The sequence below is a fragment of the Meleagris gallopavo genome, chromosome 25 (assembly GCF_905368555.1).
Source record: "Meleagris gallopavo chromosome 25, MGAL_WU_HG_1.1, whole genome shotgun sequence".
NCBI lineage: Eukaryota > Metazoa > Chordata > Aves > Galliformes > Phasianidae > Meleagris > Meleagris gallopavo.
In genome coordinates, this window is record NC_139428.1 from 1,849,342 (window position 1) to 1,868,265 (window position 18,924).

The following is an 18,924-nucleotide window of genomic DNA, read 5'->3' on the forward strand; positions in this document are numbered from 1 at the left end:
GGGAGGGAGGGAGGGAGGGAGGGAGGCAGGGATGGAGGGAGGGAGGGAGGGAGGGAGGGAGGGAGGGAGGGAGGGAGGGAGGCAGGGAGGGATAGATGAAGGAATGGATAGAGTGATGGATGGATGGATGGATGGATGGATGGATGGATGGATGGATGGATGGATGGAAGGATGGGGGATGGAGGGATGGATCTGGGGATGGATGGGTATTTGGATATATGGATGGATGGATGGATGGATGGATGGGTGGATGGATGGATGGGGGGATGGACGGATGGATGGATGGAGGGATGGATGGAGGAAGGAATGGATGAATGAAGGGAAGAAGGGAGGGAGGGATGGATGGGTTAACTGGAGATGTGACCCCATGGGAATGGTTATAGGTTGTGGTTTGGGGTTTGTTTTGTCATTCTGGGTTGTTTTAGTGGGTCTTCATGAAATAAATGTCGTAGCACTGATTTGCCTCTTGGTTTTAGCTGAGTAAAGCTGTGACGTGGGGTGGTGCATCCCAAAAGAGCCTATTTCTAGCGCAGAATTGGGATCCTAACTCACATCTCCTGTGCCCATGTGTGAGACATGCAATGGGAGCTGCTGTCAGTGCTGCGGGACGGGGACCAGGACGCTGCAGGGATGATGGCCACGGCTTTAAGTACACGGGGTCATGGACCCACATCCCTACAGGAGCAGCCCCATACGGGGTGGGATTTGGGGCTGCAGAGCTGTGGCCACCACTGCAGCATCACCTTCCCAGGTTGGGCTGTGCCCAGTGTTAGCAGATGGATAGGCAGCCCCCTGGCATGGGGGTAAGGAGAGCCAGAGGACGAGTGGAAGAAGGGGTGAAGCTGTATAACCCAGTGCCACCAACCCCTATGGAAACTTTTCCTGATGCCAGCACTGCCAGAGCCACCTGGGCTGCATTTATCTTTCTCCTCTCCCTCCTGATAGGCAAAGCAAACTGCCTTCCCTGGCACGCTGCTCCTCTGCTCTTACCCACATGACCGAAAGGCAGCGGTGCTGATAAATCCACCCTGGGACCAGCTTGGTGTGGGCAATGGTCTGGGGGAGGTGCTGCAAAATCCTACATGGGAAGGGAGTGGGAGCTTTTTGGGGGTGGGTGATTCCTCTGTCCCATCCTGGAGGTCTCCCAGTGCTTACATGTCCAGCTGGACCCTGCTGCATCCATTCAGGGCAGCCCCTCTGCTCCCACCACTGCACCCTCTGCATCAGGTGGGGAGTGATAACCTGAAGAACAGATCCCCTTCCACAGACACCACCCTAAAAAGCACCAAAAACCTTCCAAAGCAGCCCACATCAACAGCTTTTATCCAACCAACAGGGCCCGGCTGTGTGGATATGGAGCTGTGGGCACAAACCCCGGGGCACCACAGCTCCATGCTGCCATGGTCAACACGGGAACAAAGGGAGGTGAGCAGCTGGGAACGTCCTTTGCCAGCCCCAGGGACATTAAACAAAGCCCAGAGACCATTGTCCCTTTGTCAGCCCTGCAGGTCAGCGGGGGTTTGATCTGCAGCGCGGGCAGAGGATGGAACGATCCCTGCTGAGGTTTGGGGCAGTTCTGCTCCCTCCATCTGATGGGCACCGTGAGCCCCCAGATGCTGCGTCTGTTGTTGGGGGCTGAAATGGGGCTCGGTGCACAACCCCCCCCCTCCTCCAATTAACATCACGGGGTCCCTTGGCCCAGTGCAAAGAGCACAGCGTTGCATTCAGGGTGGCTTGCGCATTCTAGAAATCATCTGCTGAGCCTTATAATTGCAGTATAAAGCAAAGCTGTTTTAATGTGCTATCTCCCTCTCCTAGGCTCTCCTGATAACCCCGGAGTTACGCACATAAATAACGCTGAAAGGCTGTAATCTCCTGCACTGCACCCACAGCCCGTGCTGGGAGAAAGCAGCCGGGACACAAAGGTTGCAGTAATCTTGAAATACTCGAAGAACAGGGCATGGCCAGCTGGATTTATTACCTGCCATCAGATTCTGCTCCAGCCGAGGCCGGTGAGCCCAGAGCAAACACTGCACTGCCGTGGCCACTCCTTCCCTGCCCCGTCAGCCCCTTATCGCTGCTGCTTTCCAGGTTTGGGGTTTTCCTGGTGCCTTTTGCAAGCAGCGTTTCGGGATTTGCAAAGCTCTGAGCTTTCAGGGCACGGAGCAGAACCTCCACGAGCACTCTGCAGTCCACGTGTTGGTGTGTCCCAAGCCCTGGATGCAGGAGAGGCGGATCACCCTCAGCTTGGGTGCAGCGGGACGTGCTGGAGCACAGGGTGCATGCACACAGCTCCTTATCTCACCTGCCCGTACTGCAGCGCTGCGCACGCTGGCTGGCACGTGGCACCAACACATGGCACCAGCACATGGCACCAGCACATGGCACTGCCACAGCAGGCTCCTGGAGCCATGTCTGCCGGAGAGGAGCAGATGGGTGTCACAAAGAGCTCCTCGTTACTTCCTTTTTCCAGCCCGTCTCATGTGATGGGACAATTAATGTCTTCCCAAGAGGTGACACATGGCGTGGGGACTCCCAGAGCTGCCCAGGCCGGTTTGGGAGGGAGTTGTGTCCCTGCTGTCCCCATGCTGGCTCTCTGGACCGTGGTGGGCTGGGGGCATCCCCCGGCCTGGCAGCCTGATGGATGAGGGGTCAGCCCTGGGCTCAGGGGATGAGGCATCGTGGCACACCTGTGCTGACAGAGCTGCTGGGGCTGGGAGGATGAGGCAGGAGGGAAAAGAGCCATGAGTTCTGCACCACTTCCCAGCACCTAGATTTCATGCTGCCACTTGGGCTGTGCCTGGCAGCACCCTGGGCTCCCCATTTTGCCTTGAATTACAGCCATCTAAGCTGATGTCTCAGACACCCCAGAGGTGACTGCTACAGTTCAGGGCATCCCTTAATGCTCCAGGCTGCTAAATACCCTCCCAATCAATAAGAGAGCAGCTGGAAGCTGTCATCCAGAAATCACACAGCAGAACAGACTCCTTAATCCTTCCCGAAGGCTCTGTGAGGAGGACCTGCACACGGGGGCAGAAACCAAGGGGAGAACACGGGGAGAGGCGCCAGTGCGTGTCCTGCAGCGAGGGGAAACCCACAGCAATGGTCTCAGTGCTGTCCTGTCCCATAGCCAAGTGCTCCCTGGAAACAGCCCTGCACAACGCTGCAGGACACGCTGCTCATCGAGCTGGAGGGGCTCCAGGCTGAATCCAGGCTCTGCTCCACGTGGGAGAGACACAAAACATTTGTCTTGTTGTCACCCCATCCCGCCTCACCGCTTCCCCACGCTGCAGCCCCCGAGCATCCCCCTCAGAGCATCCTGCTCAGGGCGCTGCTCCATCCCTGTGCCCCATCCTCTGGGCACACACACCAGCACACCCACACCACATCCCAGGAGAGCTCCAGCTTTCCCCCACCAGGCAGCTGCCCACAGGGCATTGCTGACCCCCAGGTGGGGCAGGCACAGAGCGATGGACTTCTTTAAAACTGTGGTCTGCTGGAGCTCAGGGCTGTTTGGGGCTGGGGACAGGAGGTGTTGGGGATTTGCAGTGGCTGGGCACGCTGTGGGAGCCCCATGCAGTGCCACGTGCAGGCAGATGTGCCACACAGCTGGAAACCACTGGGGATGTGCACTGGGATCCCAGTCCTGCTCCAGGTGCGCTCGGTGCTGGGCTGTGTGATGCTGGAGCACAGCCCTAGGCTGTGAGGGGCAGAGGCTGCATTGTCTCCATCACCATCTCCTCTGCTGCTGCATTCAGGATCTGGAAGCATCTGCTGATGGCTCTGTGAAGGAGAAACCCTTGAGCAGCAATCAAACAGAAAGAAAACCCCACAGCCCCGTGTTGCAGCGTTGGGCAACTTCAGGCCCTGCGTCCCCCAACCCCAAACCTGCATCCCTTCTGCCCCAGTCAGGGCTCTATTTCAGCTTACCTGATCCACACACGTGGGCAATTCTCCTTTCCCGGTGCAGATGCAGATTGCTGGGCTCAGTGCAGCAGTGAGAAACCCCTCCACAAAAGGGAATGATGCCCTGGATGCTGACATGGACAGGTTGCAGCCGCCCGTCCCGCTGTGGCAGAGGAGGGGCAGGAGAAGAAACTGGCTCGACTCGCTGTGCTGACGATGAAAAAGGGTGGCTGGTTACTAAGTGGCACGTTAACATCACGTCCAGCCTGGAAGGAATGCACCCAGGATTCATTAGGGGAGCTGTCGTTAGGTGAGTCACGCCGCGGCCATGCGGATTTAGGCAGGATGGAGCTGTAATTGTGCAGGAGGGGAAGGGATGCTTGGTGTAATCGTTCTGGGTGCTGCAGGGAGAGGCAGGAGGGCCGTCGGGGTGTGATGCAGCCACCCTTCATTAAAACAGCAGGCTGAAATGTAGGGCACACCGATGCCGTGGGGAGCGCTGCGTGCTGATGGCACTGGGAAGGCAGGGTGACACCGCTCCTGTCAGAATAGGGGTTTGGGAGCAGTGAGATAAGCGGGGTAAACATTGCTGTGGTGGCAGCACGGGGCAAGGATCGGCCAGCCTGGACGGGTGGGCAAAGATGTCCTGATCAGAGAGATGTCCCATCCACAAAGCAAAGGGAAATGTCACTCCCTGGGCAGGAAGGGGAGGTGGGGACGGCCCTTCGGTTCTGAGATTCTGGAAAAGGGATGTGAGCCCTAAAGACGAGAGGACACGTTGTGCTTTGTGTGGGGTTGTCTGCCTCTGCGTACATCACCAGGCACAACTCCAGAACCACGCTCCCACCCAAAGGCCCTCTGCTCTGCTGGGCACCACCCAGCAAACCTCCAGCACCTCCGGAGGATGCACCAGGTTTTCCAAGCACAAAACCCCTTTTACTGCCAGAGTTGGACTCGGAGATCCGTATGGGTCCTTTCTAACTTGGGATGTTCTATGCTTCTACTGGGGACGGTGGGTTTGTGAGTGCACACGGGGAGCTGAGCTGGTGTGTGCAAGCAGCTCCGCACCACTGGTATCACCTCGATGCGCTCAGGAGGGAAGGGGACGCACCTCCATTCCCAACTCTGAGCAGTTTGCCATGAGCTGAGGTGCTCAGAAACCCCATCTGTGATCCTTCGGCTCCGGCAGGCAGCACTCAGAGCCGGCAGGTGAGACAGCAGAGCAGCACGAGCTGTGTGCTGCACGTTCCTCCCCGCTCGTGGGCACTACCCTGGGCTCAGCCTGCCCGGCCCCAGCCCGTGCCACCCAGCTCAGCGCCGTCCCGGCCCCGCTGCCCTCCCGGTATGCACGTATCAATGAAGCATTTGTCTCGTGCTTGGCACCAGGCGTCAGAGCGCGAGGGTCCGTGCACTGGATCGCCTAAACACAGCTATAAATGGAAAGAGGAGCCGCACAGACAGGCTGTTCTCTCAGCCGGCATGAGCTCAAATAGCACAGTTAACACCCGCGCTGCCCGAGGACATGCAGGAGCTCCAAAATCCTGGAGATGGCCAAACTGCTGCCCAAACCCAGCTCAAACCCAGCCCAGACCCAGCCTGAGCCTGTCCCCAAGTCATTCTGAACCCAGCCCAAACTCAACCCAGCCCAAACTCAGCCTGAATCCAATCCATCCCCAGCCCAGCCCCAACCCAGCCCACTCCCAGCCCCAGCTGATCCCCAGCCCAGCCCAAATTCAACCCAAACTCATCCCCAACCCAACCCCAGCCCAGCCCAAATTCAACTCAAACTCATCCCCAACCCTGCCCAAACTCAGCCTAAATCCATCCCCAACCCAACTCGAACCCAGCCCCGACCCGAACCCAGCCGCCAGCAGGCACAGGGATGGTGCTCAGAGCAGAGCAGATTAAGGACAGCTGAAAGGTGGGAGCAAGATGCTTCTTGCACTCTGGAAACCTGAGACAAATTCCTCCCGTTCCTCCGAGCCCGGGGCTTGGCCAGACCTGCTTCCAGGAAAAGGGCTGAGGCTGTGAGCACTGCGCTGTGCCCGGGGGCCTGAGCTGCCTGGTAGCAGCACCAGTTGCAGGCCTGGGTTGGCAGCCCTGCCTGCAGCACTGGGGTTGGGAGCTGATGATCCTTGAGGTCCCTTTCAACCCATGCAATTCTATGGTAGCGGGGCCACGAAGCTGCAGGACGAGTGCAGCTTTGGGCACATAGAGGCACCACCATGCAGTGCTCCGCATGCAGATCTCTGCAAGCTCTCCCTCCCCTGACCATGTCAGTCACTCAGAGCATCACAGCAAGGGTGCAAAACCAGGAGGAGAACCACGAGCCGTGCATAGCAGGGAGCCCCAGCAGCCAAACTACTCTGTGCTCCCATTTGTGAGCAGGGAAACGAAGCAGCACTCAGCCAACCCTGGCTCAGGGGGGCACCCAGCACACATCAGCCCAACCCCGCTTGCTCCATCACCCCCTGCCCAAAGCAAACAAAAACAAAAAACAGATACAGGCTGCAAGGGGCAAAAAAATAAATAAATATAGATGTGGCTTTATTGGACAATTAACAAAAGAGAGCTCCGAATGCGGGTTGGTAAACATTTCCTTTCTGCTCACAGCTAGTACTTTCCACTCGCGTCCTTTTGTGCCGCCTGATCCGCCCCAACAATGACAGCCGGTGCTGTCAGGGCTTTTGCTGCCATGCTCAGGGTCACAGCAGCAGCCGACAGACCTGGCAGATATTTTCAGGCCCAGCAGATGCTCAGGGAAGGCAGCTCAGTGCCAACAAGGAGAAATCAGCCCACCCAGAGCAGCTCTGCAAGGGCTGCTCCCACCTGAGCGGCTGCTGGGCACAATCCCTGCTCCAGCCCAGGGCTGATGTCAGAGAGAAGCTCACAGCCCCACGACTGCCAGGGTTTGGAGAAGCAGAGCCAGCAAGTCTGTCCCAAACAAGGACTGGCATGTTGTCAGCACGATTGTTGCGGTGGAACCAGAACTGCCTGTAGCTCTGCAAGGGGAAATGAAACTGCAGCTCCGGCTGGAGGGCAGCCAGGCATCGAGGAGCTCACACCCAGCTCCCAGCCACCACTAGGAACCTGGCTGGGCACAGGGCTTTGCTAGAGAATGAGCCCCCCAGCTTCCCAGCCCTCCCATCCCACGGGGAAGCACCTTGCTGCAGGCTGCTGCCCCAAACACAGCACTACAGCACAGGAGCAACGTGGTGTCGGTGACCACAAGCAGGGGATGCTGCTCATGGGAAGGCAGGAGCAGCAGGGAGGGTCACCCAGCATCACCCCACGGGACCCCAGATGGTGACCTAAGAGCAGGACACCCACGAGACATCATTACAAACAAAAAGCTCCAGCTGTGTGCCGCCAGGCTTTGGGACAGAGCAGCCCAGAGCAGAGGAGGGACAGAGGGAGAATCAGGAACCCAAAGCTGCTCCAGACCATCAATCTGTTCTGGTTCTTTCCAGTAAGGACAGCAGCAGTACCACCACCCTGCCCTGATAGACAAGCAAATAAAAAAAAAACCAACAGATTTGAATACACTGTATTTATTTTTAAACAGATTCTAAAGAATCTAGTGAATCTATGTCAAGCCCATCGCATGACAAGTGATACAGGTGTAGGAAAAAAAAACACTTAAAACAAAATCAAGTGCCATTCAAGCTACTGGAATCTTCCCAATGCCCCCTCACAGGAGGCACAGCACAGTATCACTGCAAGGTCTAGAAAATTCAGATTCAACCCATTCATAAGAGTCCCACCACACGCACTCCACAAACCAAAAGTGCAATCTCAACGTAAGTCGAGCTGTCAGCTGTAGGGAAACACATCTGCAATAGGGAGGGGGGGAGGGAAAAATCTCAGTTTAGTGCATCTCTGTTTCTGTGGGTGGAGAGTAAAGAGCCTGTAAGAATGAAGAGAAGCATGCTACACGTCATGGAGCTCGAAATGGGAGACGGCGGTCAGGATCTCGAAGCCACCCTTGAACAGCTTTGCATGGAGCAGAGCACCAAGCAGTTTGCAGGCTGCTGATGAGCTGTGCCTATGAAAGCAAAGCTGCCCCGTGGGAAAGCCACAGTGACACCCGGAGCTGCTGTGGCATCACCAGTGCTCCCTCCATGGGATTTACTGGGCAGGAAGCAAAGCTGCACCGATGGGAAGCTTGGTTAGTTGGTGTTAAGCGCAAGGAGCCCCCAGTGGCATCCCCACCCCGCATCACCCCTGCCCCCAAAGAAGGCAGCAATCTGGCTAGACACATTCCAAGTATCTAGACTTTATTTAGCAGGTCTGCCCGCCTGGTACAGTTGTCACAGGAACACAAATGAGTTAGTAGAGATACTGAGCCTCAGAGGGAGCACCCAGCTGCCTTCCCACCGCCCCATCCACGCACAGATGGCCTGGGATGATGCTCAGTGAGAAGGGGCAGCTCAGGGAAAGGCTCTGCACACCCAACAGAGCCACCCCAGGGCCCTCAAGACACAATAGGGTTTGTTTGGAAGACAGAATTTCTCCTAACACCAACCACTCCCCTCTCCCCCCCCCCCCCTCACGTGGGACCCCAGGAGCTCAGCTTCTAAGCTAGAGGATAAGTTCCAATGGTTCACACAGCTGGGATCACAGCAGCTGCTTCTGAACAGGACCTGCCCCAAAGTGGAGGAGGATCAGGGTGCTGGGAGAGGGCTGTGCATCCCACCCCCCCTCCAAGGACACAGCCCCCACCATGAGATAACAGCCTCCTGAACGTGTTGTGCTTCAAGGACAAGCCTGCTCTTCCCACAGAGCCCCAAACGTGATGCCACGCTGCGTGCCAAGAAAAGCAGCATTGCCAATTCCCCTAGAAAACACAGCACCCTGCACAGCCTGGGGCTCCCACACCGATCTGCATCATCCTCCATGGACAAATTCACCTTTAGGCACTACGGGATGGGGAGCTTCAATCAACCCACACACCCCCCCAGCAACACCCCCCCCATTTCAGGCATTTACACGCAGTCAATCCAAGCCAGAACCCCGGTGACACATCGCTGCAATCCCACTCTCCCTCCAGCAAGGCTACTAGAAATGATCTCACGACACCCCCCCCCCCCCCCCCTCCCTCCCCTTCCCACCCATACAACAGAAACATTTTCCAGGCAGGACATCCCCTCTTCGAGCTCTCGGGATGTCAACCCCTGCAAAAAATATATATCTATATATCAGGATTACAGTACAGTTGTGTTTATATTGTTACAGGCACTTAAACAGGATTCTTTGGTCCGTTCACAGGAATTAGCCACTCTGGCTTCTCTCATCAGAAACCACAAGTCTGCACACACCCATAACACCCCCTGCACTTAAAAAAAAAAAAAAGAAAAAAGATTCAGATCCATTTCAGGGCAGTGCAGATCTACCACACCGGAACTCTACAATCTCCCCTCACACCCCCCTCCCCCCCCAGCCCCCCGTTGCCTACAATAAATCTTGCCATCTGAGCTCCTGCAGCACTGCACGGCGCATCACAGCCTGCAGGCCTGGCTCTGACCACCCCAGCAGCAACACACGCTGGGGGGCAAGAGTGAAGTTTCCTTTTGTTGCAGTTCTAGGAAGGTTGCCCCCACTCCCGGCTCCCCAAAAATGAGGGAATACCTCGAGGGCAGCCCCTGAAGTTCATCCCAGCTCAGTTACAGGGCAGCCACGTCGGGTAGGATTGGTTGCAGGGCAGGAAGGGCTGCACGTGGGTCACGTAGTAGTTGACGTTGATCTCGCTGATGTAAGGGGCCGGCTGGTAATAGCAGGTGACATTTGTGACAGTGGGGAGGATGTTCTGCTCAGCCAGGACCCTCACGGCCAGCGTGGCAATGAGGTTCAGGGTCTGCCTCCGCTCGTGTCCCATGAGGCAGACCGTGCTCTCATTGACCACCCGGTGGAGGGTCATCAGGTAGTCGTAACGTTTGTCCTCCATGCCCACGAAGTGGCTCTGCAGGTAGCACTCCAGCTTCCTCTGCTGCTCGCCGATGTCAGAGAAGTCTATGAAAAACCTGGAGCACATGTAACGCTGCAGAGCCTTCATATCCACCTCGGATTTGGGTTTGAAGCCCCTCACCAGGAGGTTGCAGTACTTCAGGAGCCCCCCGCCTCTGATCTCCTCCGGGTTCCGGGTGGCGATGACTCTGCTCCTCAGGTGCTCCATGGCCTCCTCAAAGTCCCCATACATGCTCTCCCCGGTGACCGTGGGGTGGAAGTTCTCGGCCATGGGGTTCTCCGAGCACTCCCCGAAGAGCAGAAGGGAATCCAGGATGATCTGAAAGGAATCCACGCTGAACTCAAACTGCCTCCTGAGAGAGTCCACGAATTTGAGCTCCACGTTCTTCCCGCTGTTGTTGGACAGGGAGATGAGGCTCCAGCGGTCGGTTTCGTTGCACACCTTCACCAGCTTCTGCACGTAGGCTTCCTTCAGCGTCATGGGGGTGATCTTGTCTTTGTTGACCCCTTCGGGGAGGAAGTCGAGGAGGCAATCCATCACCACATCCTTCACCTGCTGGAAGACGTCTTCCGTCTTCAGGTCCACCCCGAAGATGAGGTCGAGGTCTTTGTAGCCCAGCCCGCTGTCCTGGTGCAGCACGTGGCTGGCTGCTGAGCCGTTCAGCCTCACGTTGTGCACCACGATCCCCTTCTTCTCCAGGCGACTGCGGACAACCTGGGGGATAAAGAGAGTGGAGGTGAGAAGCGAGCACCCGTTCCCAGGACAGCCCACTGACAGCGCCGAGATCCGCTCCCCACGCTTATATGGGTCGCTCCAGTGCAAGAAAGCAAACTAAAGAGCTAATCCAGCAGAAATAGGTCACTTTGGGAGACCCACCCCAGCTGCTAGCACAGCTCTGCATGCCTCCCGCACTGCTTCCTCACACCAGAGGGTCCCCCAGCACCTCTGTGCGCCCTTCCCTCCTCTCCCTGCTATCCCAGCTGCTCCTGGGCAGCAGGCTCTGCTCCTTGGGGCTGCAGCCAGCCGTCCCCAGGTTCCCCCCAAGGGCTCTGGGGGGGGAGTGGCTGCCGTCGCTGCTGATCTCATCAGAGCTGCTCACTCATTTCGGCCATCCCCTTTTACCTGTCAAGATTAATTAGAGGCAAATCAAGATGCCAGAAGCACTCAAAAGCCCTGGCCAGGTGTATGCAAGTTCGTGTCCTAACTAGTAAGTGTATCCTAACAATTTCCAGTGTGTCAGAGCTTCGTGCTGAACTTGGCGTGCTATCAAGCACAGGAGGCAGCTTTCATCTGACGGGTGTTACTCCAGCAATGTTAATGCTCAGCCCTGGCACACCCACCCATACCTGCACAGCTTTGTTCATTGAGTACGAGGCTGAATCATTTGCCTGATTACTTAAGGTGATTCCAGCCTGCTGCCTGTTAAGACCATACAATAAACTGCCACGGACACGGCTTGTCATTTAACAGAGCTCACAGAGCTCGGGAAGGCAGGGTGAGCTGCTGCAGGAAGATGCAAACCTCACCCCCCTCCATCCCTTTCATTTCTCCTTCCTGCAATTACAGAGCCCTGCAAACCTCCGCCTGCTCAGCTGGTGCTGGATGTGAGGAGCCAGCTTGGAAAAGCCCACGTTTGGGGTACGGACAGAGCAGTTACCCCACCAGGGCACCCCGTTCTCCCAGGGACACCCACGTGTTGCAGCTCTGTCCTTTGGTTTAGAAGCAGCACCGGGGTGAAGGACCACAGTGAGATAGCAAGCTGCACTGACCCTGAGCTGCCCTTGCAAGGAGATGTGTTTGGAAAAAATGCTCCTACAACTGCCCTAAAACTTGTTAAATCCCAAGCCCGGGAGGCCGCTCGGTGTCCTGATGCAGCTACAATGCTGGCATTTCCCCATTGCTCTCTGACATTAGGAACTGCTGCTCAGGCTGGAGATCTGCCCGGGCTCCATGCCAGCCCCACGGCGATGGTCACATGCTGGGCAACAGTTAACCAGGGAGCTACTCGCCGTCGGAAGTCCCAAGTCCCCACCAGCATATGAACACATTTGTCCTCTAAAAGAGGAATTCACTCCTAAAATCCAGGAGTGGTTTATCTACAGAGCAGCTGTCAGAGAGCTGAACCCACATGAGCTCTCATTTGCTGCTGGTGATGGTCGCTGAGCCACACACACTGCCAGCACTGCTGCTCAGGGGCTCAGATACAGATCACAGAGAGACCAAAGCAGAGCTGGGGGAAGGTCTCGTTCCAGTTTAACTTCCCAGACACAACCGAAGGATGGCTGCTCAATCCCACACTAAACTTGCGGGCTACAGAGCTCCAGCCCCATAACTGAGGCCCCAGACTGGGGGCTGACAGCTCTGCTAAGCACTGAGAGGGGGAACAACCCCATCATGACCCCAAAGCCTCAGCACCGAGCAGACCCCCCCAAGGACAGGAGGCTCCAGTGGGAGCAGGAATGTGCTTTTCCCCATAGGGGCAGATATTTGGAGGGTTACACAGCTGCTGACCTGCTTCCCAAACCCGCACCTCACCTCCATTGTGGTTGAGTTAATTGGTTCTGACAGGCAGCCAGCCCTACCCCAACCCTACCTGCTGCTCCCCACCGTCAACGAGTGCCTTTCTGGTTACTCCTCGGAATTACTCAGCCCCAAACACTGCGGGAAGGAGCTCGAGGAGCATCCCTTTGGGACACAGCTGCGTGGGGGATGCTATATTGGGGTGCTCCAGCACTGCCCCGACCGCATAGCAGCTCCTTGGGCTGCACGCAGCAGCTCAAAAACCCAAAGACATCGGGAAAAGAAAGAAACCAGCAAAGAACACATCGGGGCAGCCGGGGGGAGGCATCCATCCGTCGGGCAGCCGAGCTCTGAACGCAGCAGCAGCCGCCGCTGTGCTGGGAGAGCCGGCCGGGGTTCGGCTTCGCGAATCTCCTTTGTAATTAGAAGCCAACATGCCCGATTTTACATTTGATGAGTCATTACCGAAGAATGAAGTTGCCTCCCAAACATGAATATGCATCAGCTTATTTGAACTACGCTGTCAGTTTAATATTAAACACGGTTATGACTTTATGGTTAAACCAACAGAACTCTGGAATCAGAACGAGAGCCCCGTGCGGACCGGGGGCAGCGCCACGTGCGGGGCACACAGACGGGGGGGAGGGGGGAGAACCTCCGGGAGCGCAGTGCGGGGCTCCTCCCATTCCCCCCCCCACCACCTCCCACCCCCCGGGACCGCGGCAGAACCCCAAGAGCCCCCCGGTACCGCCCGGTTCCCACCTGCACGATGGTTCGGGGCCTCACGGACAGCGTCGGGAAGTTGCCTCGGCCGTGGATGGGGACGGTCTCGCCCAAGATCTGGTCCAACCGCTGCACCTGCTCCCATGTCAGCACGCTGAAGCGTTCCCCGGTGCGCTGCTCCGAGCAGCCCGCAGCCTCCACCGCCAGCATCGCCCCGCCGGCAGCTCCCCCCGGAAACGGTGCGGAAAACAGCCGGAAATACCGGGCTGGGGGTGATGATGGGGGGGGAAGAAGGAAAGGGAAGGGGAAAAAAAAAAAAAAAACCTAAGCCGGTGCCGAGCGGGGGGAGCTGCGGGCGGAGGCGGACCCCGGGGGGCGCTGCAGGGAACCGTTCCGCGCCGCTGCGCTCCCGCCCGCCGCCGGCTGCGCTCAGCACTGCGCTGGCCCGCGCCCCGCCGTCGCTTTATATAGGCGCCCCGCCGCGCCCCCATTGGCCCGGCCCCGCCGCCAATCGCTGCCAGGACTCGCAGCCCCTCCTGCGCTCTGATTGGTGAAGGGGGAAGGTCGGGGCTCTACGCAGCGCCAATCGGAACAAGCGGAAAAGAAAAGAGGCGGGGTGAAGAGAGGGGGCGGGGCTCCGGGGGCTTGCCCCGCCCTCTGGCACGGCCTGCGGCGTGGAGGGATACCGGCGGCTTAAAGGGACCGCGCCCGGGAGCGGCGGCTGTGGGGACACCCAGCCGTGACACCTGGGATACCGCACTGATGTCCCGCTAGTGGCTCATTGACACCTCACTCATGTCCCATTGATGCTCTGTTGATATTCCATTGACATCTGTTGATGTTCCATTGATACAGAATTGATGCCCCTTACACACCCTGCAGGCATTCCACGATACTCTCGTTGGCCCCACTGATGTCCTTTTGATGTTCCATTCACAACCCCAGGTGTCCCATCGATACCGAATTGGTGCTCCATTAACATCCCTTTCATGTCCCATTGGCATCCCATTCATGACCCATTGATACCAAGTTGACGCCCCATTGATACCCTACTAGTGTCACATTGATACCTGCTTGACATCCCACTAATGCCCCACTGGTGCCCCATTGATATTCCATACACTACCCATGGATGCCCAATTGATAAACAAATTGTTTCCCATCATGGAGCCCACAAGGTCAGGTGCTGCTGCTGCACCCTGGGAGCCCAAACCCCAATGCTGTCCCACTGCTGTTTTCTCCTAAGGGATTCCCCTGCCCTGGGGTCTCCCCCAGAGCCCATCTCCACATCAGCACTCTGCTCTCCCATTGGACACTGGAGATCTCCCTGTGGGTACCAAGCTCTGCTGCTGCTGATGCCCAGTGCATGTGCAAATGGGGCAGCTGCCAGCAAGGCGTCACCAAAGCAGGACATGGCTCGGGTGGCACGCGTGTGCCAAGGTGCTGGATGGTTCCTGGGAAAGCCACAAAGCCATTGTGCAAAAGGAGGTGAAGGATAGGGCAGATGTTCAGCTTGTGAGGCAGCCAGGACTGGGCTCAGAGAGTGCCCATAACACCCCGATGGGTGCCCACAGCTGCTGGGGGAACATGGGGTTGGGCTGGGGGTGCTGGGTGAAACCTGAGGCAGGAGCACTGCGAGGCCACCAGGCAGGTTTAGGCTGTGGGGTGCAGGGAGTGAAAGCAGTTTTCCATGGAACTCTGCAAATACTGCTGTTGCAAAACCCCTTTGGTGGCACCGGCAGAAGAGCTTTATCAAGAAGTTTCCCAAGAGGCTGATGGACGAGTCAAAGTGCTTAGGAAATCAGGAGAGCATCCCCTCCCTCCCTTATTTTCCATGTCCTGTCTCCCATATCCTGTGTCCCACATTCCCTGTCCCCGTTCCCATGTCTGTTCCACGTCTCACGCCCCACACCCCACATCCCATTTCCCCTGTCCCATGTCCCCCGTGTTGAGCCCCCAGTGCCCGGTGCCTGGGCGGTGGCCGTGCCCTGTGATGCCATGGGATGCACTGCAGTGCCCGACAGCACTGAGCTGAGCACCCACTCCTGGAGTCCAAACTGTGGTTCTGGGGTGCCCTGCCAGAATCCCTTGGCGTATGGCTCAGGAATTGGGCACAGGGGACTGCAGAGAGCAGCACCCGGTTGGGGGTTCTTTCCCAGCCCCTGTGGGATGCTCACCTGCAGAACTGGGTGCAGGGCTGGGGGGAACCGAGCCAGGCTGGGAGGGAACAGCCCAACCGAGGGGTCAGGAGAGGCCTTGGGGACACCCTGACTGCGTGGGACCGACTGCTGCCCGCCTGCCATTGCGCAGGTGAGCCGCCTCCCTGAGCAAGCAGCAGGGACCAGCCCTGCTCCAGAGCCACCGACGTCACCAGACGTCACCCCGGGCAGCAGCAACGCTCCCTCGTGCATGGCAGAAGTCCCCATGCGTGCACTGCCTGTCCCCTGGCACCCAGCCCTGTGCATGCCCTGGTGTCCCCATGCCACACACCAGCTGTCCCTGCATGCACGGAGCTGTCTCTGTGCATGCACACGTGCCACCATCCCCATGCAGGTGCCAGCCGTCTCCAGGTGCTCACCTGCTGCTCCTGCACAAACAGGTCACCATCCCCACGCTGTCCCCGTGCACATGCCTGCTGCCCTGTGCCTGCTGTGGATTTAGGAGGTGGGTCCCAGCTGTGTCTGCAACCTCCCTCGGCAAACACAGCTCCCGGCCGCCTCCTGCTTGCACCACTTGTGCAGTTGTGGCACTGCTAGAACCCTGCAGCTCCCAGAGCACTGCTTTGTCTCCAGAGGAGCTGTGAGGGTGGGGAGGACAAGGTGAGGATGAGGAGGATAAGGTGAAGATGGGGTGGAGGTGAGGGTGAGGAGGAAGAGGTGAGGATGAAGAAGACAACGTAAGGAGGGGGAGGATGAAGTAGGGATGAGGAGGATGAGGTGAAGATGAGGAGGATGAGGTGAGGATGGGGAAGAGGAGGTGAGGATGAGGAGGATGAGGTGAGGATGAGGAGGATGAGGTGAGGATGAGGAGGATGAAGTGAGGATGAAGAGGATGAGGTGGTGAGGATGAGGTGAGGAGGAGGAGGAGGGGAGGACAAGGAGGATGAGGTGGTGAAGATGAGTAGGACAAGGTGAGGATGAGGAGGTGGTGAGGATGAGGAGGAAGGGGTGATGATGAGGAAGACAAGGTAAGGATGAGGAGGATGAAGTGAGCATGAGGAGAATGAGGTGAAGATAAGGAGGATGAGGTGAGGATGGGGAGGAGGAGGTGGTGAGGATGAAGAGGACAAGGTGAGGATGAGAAGAATGAGATGAGGATGAGGAGGAAGTGAGGATAAGGAGGAAGAGGTGAGGAGGAGGAAGAGAAGGTAAGGGCGAGAAGAAGGGGAGGATGAGGAGGATGAGGTGGGGAGGATGAAAAGGACAAGGTGAGGATGAAGAGGAGGGGAGGATGATGAGGAGGAAGGCCTTATCCCACCTAGGAGCTGCAGCAGAGCACAGAGATGCCTGGTGACCTGGATTATGTGGGGCGGTGGGCACTGCCTGCTTGGGCTGTGAGGGCAGAAGGAAGGGAGGAGGAGGGGTTGGTTGAGTTCAGGTTCATTCATCCCAAAAGCCAAAAGGAGGAGGAGGCGGAGGTCTGGGCAGAGGGTTTTGGGCAGCGGGTGGGGAAACTGAGGCAGGGGATGCGGGCAGCACTGCCAGCACCCTCCCATTGCCCCCAGCCCTTGGCTGAGTGACACCCGGGTGCCACCACTGCAGAGGATGTCCCCACACCAGCCAAGGCAAGGCTGAGTCCATCTCCACCCGGCGCAGGGGTCCCTGCGAGGCTCCCACAGCCCCTTTGGCTTCCGGAAATAACACTGATGGATGATGGCTGTGATGCCACCCCAGGGAGGTGTTGTGAGCCAGCGAGGGCCACCTCCGAAGGCTGAGATGAAAGGCAGTGCAGGAGCACAGGCTGTTATTAGCACGGCTGACGCAGAGCTGGGGAATGGCACCGTCACCTCCCCGGGCTGCACACAGCCCTGCAGCCCCAAGCACCCCTGGAGCCATGCCGGGAGCGGTGGCATTGAGCCCCATCCGGTGACAGTGATGGTGTCACCAGTCTGCCCTCCAACCCCCCGCGGTGACCCCAGATCTGCAGTGGGGGAACCCAAAACCACACGGTGTTCTCCCAGCAGCGCCCATAGCAACCCGTGCGTCCTGGCCTTCCTGGTGATGTAGCAATCTTTGCTTGGCTTGATTTGGGATTTTAAACAGTGACGGCCATCTGCAGGGCGGCTGTTAGTTGGAGCCTGCTAGGAAACCCTGCCGGCCTTTCCCTCTGTGTTTTTTTCAGGCTGTGAGCGCTGCCTGAGTGCGGCTCCAGGTGGTGGCATGCACTGTCCTATTGCCATCCCATTGCCACCCCAGCACTGTCCCATTGTCGTTCCACTGCCATCCCATTGCCATCTCATCACTGTCCAATTGCCATCCCACTGCCATCCCACTGCCACTTCAACGTCATCTCATCGCTGTGCCATTGCTTTCCCATCACCATTCCATTACTGCCCCACCGTCATCTTATCTCTGTCCCACTGCCATCCTATCACCATCCTATTACCATCCCACTGCTGCTCCATTGCCCTCCCATCGCCATCCCACTGCTTCCCCTTTGCCACCCCACTGCCATCCCATTGCTGCCCTATTACCATCCCATTGTCATCCCATTGCTATCCCATCACTGTCACTTTGCCATTCCATTTCTGTCCCATCGCCATCCCATTGCTACCCCATTGCTACCCCACTGCTGTCCCACTGCCACCCCACTGCCATCCAATTGCTGCCCTATTGCCATCCCATTGTCATCCCATCACTATCCCATTGCCACTCCATTGCTGCCCCATTGCCACCCCACTGACATCTCATTTCTGCCCCATTGCCATCCCACTGTTGTCCCATTGCCATCCCACCACTGTCCCATTGCGTCCCATTGCTGCCCCACTGCTGTCCTATCTCTGTCCTTGCCTTAGCGCTGGCAGAATGGCTGCACTGGGTGGAGGCACAGGGGACATGGGAACATGGCATGGCAGTACAAGGGACATGGGGACGCTCCCTGGGCTCCATCCACCCCACGGCCTCGTGCACTTCAGCGGTAGCTCAGCAGTGCCAGCCCATCCCTGGAGGGATCATTAGTCCTCCCTCATTAGAAGAAGTTACTCACCCCTTAAGACAGACACAAGAATATCCTGGAAATGCCTCCGTTTGGAGACTTGTGGTGTTCAGGCGATGACTGAAGCCGTGAGGGTGGCTGCACGTGATGCTGCCCTGCACGTGGATGCTCGTCGCACCACCCAGGGCCGTCCCACTCCGTGTTGGGGGTCGGTGCTGCCAGGCTGGGCTGGCGCTGCTGGGGTCCCCAAGCACCCACAGCACCCAAAGCCACAGCTATGGGACGCACAGGGGGCCGAACCCATCCTGAGGGCATGGGGGGGACGGACCTGGAGCTTCAGGTATTTGAAGCAGATGAGCAACGCCAGCCATTATGAGCTTATGGGATGGCAAACGCGTGAGTCACGGCCTGCTTGAATCACAGCTTTAATTTGCAGCTCTGGCGGTGGCTGCTTTGAAGAGAGGGGCTCTGCTCCCCGGGGCTTCTTCCCTGCGGGTGGGAGGGTGTGTGCACCCTGCAGGCTGTGGGCTTTGGGCTCAGGGCTGGTGCAGCCCCGAGAGCTGTGGGGGATGGAGAAATCGTCCCCGATGTCCATCCAGGTAAAGGGCATCTGTTGTGAGTTCACCTTTGGCTCACGGCACCGGGGGGGAGCAGAG

General features: G+C 57.8%; 1 protein-coding gene and 1 long non-coding RNA gene across 2 annotated transcripts; both read right to left on the reverse strand.

Annotated features, from left to right (window-relative positions):
- Window positions 1–1,958: 1,958 nt before the first annotated feature.
- Window positions 1,959–5,454, reverse strand: LOC146542791 (uncharacterized). Its single transcript, XR_014879637.1, has 2 exons — window positions 3,931–5,454; window positions 1,959–3,783 (listed from the first exon to the last, which is right to left on the reverse strand). It is a non-coding gene; the product is annotated as an uncharacterized LOC146542791 (long non-coding RNA).
- Window positions 5,455–7,441: 1,987 nt separating this feature from the next.
- TENT5B (terminal nucleotidyltransferase 5B) lies at window positions 7,442–13,580 on the reverse strand. The gene is made up of 2 exons (XM_085208713.1): window positions 13,154–13,580; window positions 7,442–10,585 (listed from the first exon to the last, which is right to left on the reverse strand). The coding sequence occupies exons 1-2, from the start codon at window positions 13,322–13,324 to the stop codon at window positions 9,566–9,568; spliced, it is 1,191 nt and encodes a 396-aa protein (XP_085064839.1). The 5' UTR covers window positions 13,325–13,580; the 3' UTR covers window positions 7,442–9,565.
- Window positions 13,581–18,924: the final 5,344 nt, after the last annotated feature.